We start from the raw sequence: 8582 nt of genomic DNA, 5'->3' as shown, positions 1-8582 counted from the left end.
AGCCCTAATTTCCTACCACCGTAAGTGGGAGTAATGGACATCCAGGGGGTGTTTTCCTTAGTTACATTGTGTAATATTTTATTATATTTAATTAGTGTCACTTTATTATAACATCCTCCTGTACAGCTAGGATATGCTGTGTTACCATGACTTCATTCTCTGCTCAGGACAGCATTACTCCACTATATCTTTACATAGCAAATAGTGCCAGGCTATTTGCTGATATTAATGCATTACATGTTGCATACAGAACCTGTAAGATTTTTTACTTAAGTAGAAGTACCGATACAATAATGTAAAAGCCCTGTATTATTTGCTAAATGTACCTATAAAATATAGAAATATAGTGGAGTAGAAGTATATCACTATTCTGGTAAATCTCTAAAAAATATATAGTAAACGACTTTGTAGATCATTAACTGTGGTGGAAGGGTATTCAGATTCTTTACTTCAACAAAATAATTAACATTACACTGTGAAAATAATCCACAACAAGTAAAAGTCCTGCATTCAAACCTTAACCACAATAAAGTAAAACTTTCCCTGTCAGTGTTTTACTATTATATCTGATGTTTATGAATTAACATTACTGCTGCACTGCTGCATTTTATGCCTGCAGATGTTTAAAGTTGTGCTAATTTTAACTCCTTTATAAACTGCTGGGTAATAATTACTTAATTTAATCTGCAGCAATGCATCATATTCTATAAGATCATCGTATGTTTGGAGCGTCGCTGTCCTGTGAGAACCAGGTATCTCTAAAAACTTTTAATAGTGTCAGAAAAACAGCTGTTTTCATCTTTGTGATGATGCATTTTCCAGCTGATCAAAGAGGGTTTTAAAGAGTTTATTTATTTGAAGAAACAGGATTTTTTTTTCAGCCTATAAAGGAACACTTCATTCTTCAGTTTATCACAAACATTTAAAATGAGAGAGACAGCTGTCACCAGTGTAGTGGAGTAAAAGGTACAATATTTTTCCTCTGAGATATAGGGGAGTAGTGCAAATAACAGAAAATGCAAATACTCAAGTACAGTATCTCGAATTTGTACTTATGTGAGGTACTTTAGTAAATGCACTCAGTTAGACTCCATCACTGATTAGTAGTCAAGTACTGAATCATATCTTAAACATGTATTCAATTTTTTTAGATGTAAAAAGTAACTCTTAGTGTAAAAAAAAGTAGTGCAGAGAAAAGTAAAACATGTCCCTCTGAAATGTGGAATAGAAGTACAAATTAGCATACAATAGGAATAATCAAGTAGCCTAAAACTTAACTTAAGTACAGAACTTACATGTCTGCTTACATGTCACTATTTGCTACAGATTTTTGGAGCTTTTAATGTCACATGTACAGCTGACAGTAAATTTCTGAAAGTTTTAAAGGTAAGATTTGAGTTTGTTTTTTAACATCGGGCGAAAATAATTATATTTAATAACTATATTTTAGTTTGGGTAAATAACTGTCATAAAAAAACAACAACAAAAGAAACACTAACACTGGGTCAAAACAACCAATTGGTGTTGAGTAAAGTTAACCCAGTGTTGCACTGGTGTTATATTTATAACCCAGCAATTTTTACTGTGCAGCACACGATGGAAATAAAAAGCATCTCTCTCCGTCTCCTCTTTGTTTCTGTGCTCTGTGTTTATTTGTGTAAAATTAAAGGGTGAGTTCAGGCTTCATCCTTCAAAGACATGTCATAAAATAGCAGAAAAAGATAATTGAAGCGAAGCAACAAGTGTTTCATTCTTGGTTTTTTTTCTATCTTTCAGACAGTCGAGGTCATTTTTCATGTCAGGTCATAAAACTGGCAGCAGGAGGAGGAACTGCCGTCTAGCTTCATTTCATCTCCGCTGAAATTCTTCCTGCACAAAACCTCTTTTGGGATTAAGAGATGCGAGTGTCCAAGGAAGAGGAAAAACTCACCAAAGCGAAGTAGTAAACCTTTGCAGTGGTCCCCAGGTGGATCCTCGCCTGTCAGACATGTTAAACAGAACCTCGCTGACCTTATTTTTCCCTCCTCTCCTCTGATGCTCTCCGCCATCAATTTGTTACCTGTCATCTTGAGGCAAAAAAAAAACTGTCTACTTCCGAATTGGTTGAAAACTCAGTATTTGGTGTGCTCGTACTGAGGAGCACCACCAGAGAGCTGTACATCTGGGTCTCAGCGCCGGATGAAGTCAAGACTGGCACTGACCCAAAGCCCGCCGCACAGAGAGTTCCTCGGAGAGGTCGGCTGTGCGTTGTTTTTCCTTCCTGTGCCTCCGTGACATCTTCCTGCCGGGGGGAGCCTCGGGGAGCCATTTGAGGAGGCCCCGGGGCCCTGAGCATGGAGGACTTAGCACAGCAAATTCCAATTAGCCTGACAGGGCAGATGGGGGAGGGGTGGTGGTGGGGAGCTCGGACCCCCAGCATGCACCTTTAACTGCCTTAAAATTCACTTTCCATACAGCCTCCTGTGTCGCCGGGGAGCCTCCCTCTGTCATTCTGAGGACTGAGTTTGCAGCGTGATTCAAAGCGATGCCAGACAGGAACTTGGGCTCAGCTGTCTGTGTGTCTGAGCTGCAATCCGCCTGTTGGACCGATTACTACAGCGTCTTTTTCAGACCGAAGACAGAGAGAGGTCCGCAGAGACTGGGCTGCAGTTATGAAATGTTTCCCAGTGAAGAGCTCAGTCACCAGAATAACATGTTCGCATTTACATTTCTGCAAACTACAGATATGTATAATTTGTGTTTCATATGTATGGTATTGCCTCTAAAGTTAACAAGTTCTGATTATGAGCTGAGTTTCTCATCAGGAGGAAGGGATGGTGGATGGCGTGACACCAAGGCGAGTGGGCCACCAAACAGCAGACATCGGCAGACATCACACAGTTTGAGACCAGCAAAAGCAGATATATTTTTAACAAAACAGAGAAACATTTAACATGGGTGTCTTCAACAAAAGGTCGGGACGTTTCTAGCCATGTTTGTGCTGACTCAATGGGGTATTTATTAACAGGAAGCTGGGACATTTACAGCCATGTTTTTGCCAAACTGGGTATTTTTTTAGAGAGGTCGGGACATTTCCAGTCGTGTTTTTGCCAAGCCATGATCTTTACCTAACCCTAACAAAGCAGACCACAGTTCAAGACCAACAAACATCAGTGGTTATTTTTGATAAAACGCTGGGACATTTCCAGCTATATTTGTGCCAACCAAACTAGGTTTTTAAAACCAAAACATTTTTTTCCCTGTCCCCTTACCAAGTGTTTTTTGTGCTCAAACATATCCACACATTTACCACAGCTTGAGCTACAACAATTAGTCGATTCATTAATTTGGTCGAAATAAACTATTTTGATAATCAGTTAATCATTTCAATCATTTTTCAAACATAAAATGTCAAAAATTTCTTTGACTTTCTTTGTCATTTATAATAGTTTCAGTTTTGGACTGTTGGTTGGAAAAAAGAAGCAAACTGAAGTCGTCACTTTGGGTTTTGGGAAAGTGTGTTCGGCTTTTTTTCTCCTCCATTTTTGGACATTTTATAGACTTAACAATTAATCGATTTATCGTAAAAATAATTGGAATAAAAGTTAAAAATGAAAATAATCATGAGTTGCAGCCATAACCAGTGTGTTGTCACAAAATAAAACTGAAATGTAAGGAAATGTTAAGTTTCAACATTTATCAGCTACATACGAAACACACAAATGTAACATATCCATGGTTTGCAGAAACGTACAAAGCCAACATTTATTCTGCTGGTTGGGTTGCAACGAAAGAGATCTGAATTTAACTGTGCTGCAGTGACCATGTTGCAAAAGAATATGAAACTATAAAATCAACAAATATTTGCAGCTGATTGTAAGAAAATAAATAAGACAGTAAAATTCTACTATGATGACAGTGGTGGTTAACAGCCTGAGTATCAGATTCAGGGTGAGTCCTCAACATGTGCTGACACGTGAACTAATCCACTCATAAAAAAAAAAAAAGTAAAATCACAGGAAGTTATTTTCGGGATTGACATTATATTTGCGTCATTTGACATGATTACACGTCAGCAGGGCTCCGCTTCTGCGCTCCACCGTGACCTCTGACCTCTCACCCCATCTCTCCCCGTCCATTGGGCCCACAGCAGTGATTTATCCCTCTGACATACCAACAGCTGTGTTGGGGGCTCCGAGCAGAGTGTGGGCTACTATTTGCTGTGACTAATCGATAACAGACTTCAAAAAAACACCAATCGTGAGATCTGGAAAAAAATACACCAGTCACTGACACCAGAAACCTTGAACCTTTGCTGAGGCTCTGCGGGTTTCATAAACACCATCCTGGCAACGTTACTGGAAACAGTGGAAAGTGTGTGTGTGTGTGTGTTTCAGACATATTTCCATAAAGATATTCAATACCACTAAATCGGTCATAAAAAAATATATTGCAAAAGGAGCTGAGGATAAATATAGTTTGTTAATTCAGCATTTAGGTGTCAAACAAATAGAGTTTCTTCTTTCTTCCTTAGAAATTCAATTTCAATTTTGTCATTTATGTAATTTTCCAAACTGCAGTTGAGCTTTTTTTGTACAATAAAAGCACCCTTTAAAAAAAAATAAAAATAAAAATTAATTTTCTGTTGCCAGTTTCAGCCATTACCTCTGCATGTATTTAGTTTTACAACAGTGTCCCACCCATCACCACAATCTGAAATATATTTTGACATGACTGACTCCTTTCAGTTTGACAGCTTGTTTTCATGGCACTGGTGTATTTCTTCTTGTCATAGGACAAACCTGGGAATCAGGAAAATAACTGCTTTTATTTTGATAAAATATATTTTATTTAAACTTTTTGAGGGGTAAAAAAAAGAAGAAAAAGAACAAGAACTCATAAGTTTTCAAACAAATGCACTGCATCTCTGAAAGGCTTATGCTTAAATTTCCCAGTCAAGTATAAATAGCCCCTTCTTTGGTTCCATCATTTGATCCAGCATGTGTGTGTGTGTGTGTGTGTGTGTGTGTGTGTGTGTGTGTGTGTGTGTGTGTGTGTGTGATATGTAACACCAGCTTTGACTCTTCCCTGAGAAAGTCTTTGAGGATTTTCAGGTTGCTAATCATTCACTGGTCTTCAGTCAGCGTCTCATTCGCAGCGGACCCAGCCCTCGCATTTTTAAACAGTCTTTTCCATCCTTAATCTGTAACAAAAAAGAAATGTCTCAGTCATATAAAGATTCAACAATATTTACTTTAATTGCACCAGAAGTCATTGTAATTTTTAGGGAAATAAAGACATAATTCATGTTAATTTCCTACAAATCAACAACATTTTTAGCGTCACTGTGTGATGTCACATTAATGTCCAAATTCAGGAAGCTAGTAATTATGTTGTACTGTATCATATTATGTTTTGCACTGCAGTGAAGTTCTCACAGTGGTCAAAAATAAAAAAACATCTGTGGCTGACTGAGGAATTTATAGCGAGCGCCAAGACATGTGCCGTGCGTAAAAGCGCCTTTTACGCACACATTCCAAGACAAAATAATGGATTTACACAAAAGTGGTTACCATTGAAAGATAAACAGATGCTGCATGAGTCGAAGGCTTCCCGAAAAAGCATGATCGAGACAAAAATAAAAAAGTATCTGGGCTGTGGTTTAATGTTTTCCCGTCACTTTGATAATTTTCGCAGATTTAACACATCAGTTGTATTTAAGCTGCACTTGGTTTTAACCCGCTTTGACTATGAATACAGAGTAAAACAGCATTTACCCCTTTCCTCTGGTTGCTCAAACAGAAGGTGCAGATGGTCCGCGGCTGCTGCGCCCCGCTCTCTCCTTGCGCATGAACCGCGCCGAGGCAGGGCTGTCCATCAGCGCCGCCGTCTCCGAGCAGGAGCACGTTGGCCAGATGGGAAATGTAGCTGGATGCCAGTCGGAGCGTTTCAATCTTGGAGAGCTTTCTGTCCACCGGCTCAGTGGGTATGAGAGTCCGAAGAGCTGTGAACGCGGTATTGACACTCTGGGTCCTGCCTCTCTCCCTGGCGTTAGCCGCGCTCCTCTGTTTCACCACCACCGGGGGCTCTCCCTCCAGTTTGCGCGAAATCCTCCTTCGTTTCACTGTGGAGCCGCAGTAACTCTGCTCCGAGCTGCCGTCGCTCTCGCTGCGGTTTTCATCATCCTCAGACGTGATGGTGAAGTCTGAGTAGATCAAGTGTGTCGCCACAGGCCGCAGCATGGCGAAAGTCATCTTCAAAATGTTCCGGCTCCAAATCCTCTGTTAGATCAGACCGAAAACAAACTCAGGGTCCAATCCTACATCTCAGTATGGCACAAAGGCTGCGTGTAACCACCTGTGAAGAAAAAGAGGTTTTTAATAAAGCTGACCGACTTTTCTTAAAGTCAGTTTGAACTGGCCTATTTTAGGGATGGACGCTGACTACCTGGTCAGCTGGGCTCTTATAGCGGGATGGGAGGAGCTGCCTGCAGCACACAGTGTTACAGTAACCTCTCCAGTGGAGACTCACAAATAGGAACTCAGCATAAACAAGCCAAATTCTTATAAAGCACAAATACACAATAACTTCACATGAATATTACAGTGATACATTAATGGATAAAGTGGTTTAAACTGCAGAACTATTAAACAGTAGCACCTTTTCTTTTGGCATTTTTGTGTCATTATTGTTTTGAAGCCATTGTAGATTCTATTTGTTTTATAGATTGTAACAGACTGTAGTATGACAAGACATAGTATAGCAATAAGTTACACCTGAATTCAATGGTGGAAGAAATATTAAGATAAAGTTAGTAAAACAACATAGTAAAAAAAAATACTACATTAAAAGTGAAAGTCCTGTTTGGTCAGACCACTCTAGGTTAGACTACTAGAAATTTTAAATTGTTGGTTTGGTTCAGAAATCTCTTTAAATTCAAAGTTGTGTATATGTATCCAAGTGTGCATTTCCTGTTATTAATGTGGGTCTAATAACTGTCTGCTGAGTTACTGTAAGACACTGGAAGACAGCAAAGGCCCCAGAACTGAAAGATTGGGTTCATGTAATGGTGGAAATTGCATCTTATGAATGTATGCTCGGTAGAATTAATGGTGATCAGGAGAGAGGAGTATCTCCTTGGGACCGGTTTTGGACTCATATCAAAATCTAAGACATTAAAGATCTTACTTGAGAAGTACATCCCTGTTAGCAGTGAAATAGCCTATATAAAAAGTAAAAGTACTCTTTTTGCAGACAGTAATTGGATTTTACATTAATATTACTTATGCATTAATGTGTTAGTCGGATTTTAGTCTTGACGCTGGTCAACGTGGATCAAATTTTTAACTAGTTTATGGAATATAATGCATTCTTTTTTAATAAACTCCAATATTTTCTTTGTATTTTTTAATCAGCAGTAACTTGTGACTATGGCTGTCAAATGCAATTGTTAGAGTGAAAAAGTATAACAGAAAATAATAAAATATGCCAAAAAAATGTGCTTAAGTAAAGTACAAGTATCTCGAAACTTCACTTAGGTACAGTACATGTGTAAATGTACTTAATTTAATTCCACCACTGCCTGTACCTTATGTAGAGGATGGAGGGAACTTGTCTCATTTAAAAAAAAAAATGTCTGTGCCAGGAGCATCATTATAAACTTGCAAAATCCGAATGCAAAGCCTGTGGAGTCTTTTAAAGGCATTTAGGGACTGAAGTTTGCTTTTCAGTCATTTTACAGTTTACTATCTGGTGTTAGTCTGACATGTTTATGGTGCTGCCACCCACTGAGGTTTGATTTAGTTGGCTGGTAAATGCAGTCGAGACCAAAGTGAGCTTATTATCTCACAAAACATAAGCTTTTTCAACATCTTCATATAATTGTGCAGGTGTTTGGAGAGCTGTATGTAAATTCTGTTGGACAGTGGAAACTGTCAAAGCAAGAAGACATTTTTTAATTTGAGTATCTCCTGGCTTAACATTAGACCTTGTATGACTGTAGTGCAGCGACGAACAGGCTTAGGTGAGTTAAATAATCCTTCTGCTCAGTATTGAAAGGTCGTAGCTGAGGAGCACAGCTCAGGCAGCAGGAGAAAGTTAAGTGTGAGTAAATAAACACTGAGCAGATGATCCTGAGTTTAAAAAAACACAACAGGGCAAATGGATCATTTAGTGACTCCAGTCGCCGCCAGCCACATTCGACCACGTCAGTGTGCCTCAGCTGCATCAACAGTCAGACTGTAGACACCGACACTGTCTGCTGCAGGAGCTCTGAGGGAGCTCTGAGGTCTCACAAAGGACACGAACCGAAGAGGAATCTGCAGTAGCAAAGGCTGTGTGAATATTTCAATTAGCAGAAATAAAGTCGCCTCTCCAGAGATTTAACTTCACACAAGTTAATTTAAAAAACCTCGTGAGCTCTGTAAGATACACAAACTGATTTTAATTTGCTGTGATATCCGATACGATGCAGTAACAACACTTTAAAGGTCAACAAATCTCCTCAGCTTTCAGCAAACATAATTATGTTGCAGGTCTCAGACACTTTGCTGCTGCTGTGTGGTTATTACATTTACAAAGACCCATGAAGACTCACTGTGAAT

The 8582-nt window shown here is 39.1% G+C and overlaps 1 protein-coding gene across 1 annotated transcript; it reads right to left on the bottom strand.

The window, feature by feature from the left end:
• Window positions 1-4804: 4804 nt before the first annotated feature.
• On the bottom strand, window positions 4805-6443 carry tcf15 (transcription factor 15). Its single transcript, XM_050065207.1, has 2 exons — window positions 5757-6443; window positions 4805-5182 (listed from the first exon to the last, which is right to left on the bottom strand). Exons 1-2 carry the CDS (start codon window positions 6231-6233, stop codon window positions 5120-5122), a joined length of 540 nt encoding a protein of 179 aa, XP_049921164.1. The 5' UTR covers window positions 6234-6443; the 3' UTR covers window positions 4805-5119.
• Between the last annotated feature and the right edge of the window lie 2139 nt (window positions 6444-8582).

Source organism: Epinephelus moara, chromosome 16, assembly GCF_006386435.1.
Source record: "Epinephelus moara isolate mb chromosome 16, YSFRI_EMoa_1.0, whole genome shotgun sequence".
Lineage (NCBI taxonomy): Eukaryota > Metazoa > Chordata > Actinopteri > Perciformes > Serranidae > Epinephelus > Epinephelus moara.
Note: the sequence above shows the minus strand (reverse complement) of the source record. Positions and strands in the feature narration are given on the sequence as shown.

Excerpts from the sequence above, each read along its gene's own strand:
- tcf15 (XM_050065207.1), bottom strand. The coding sequence starts at position 6,233 with ATGACTTTCGCCATGCTGCGGCCTGTGGCGACACACTTGATCTACTCA. Across the intron at positions 5,183-5,756 it reads TGAGCAACCAGAGGAAAGGG|ATTAAGGATGGAAAAGACTG; the intron begins GTAAATGCTGTT and ends TTTTTGTTACAG.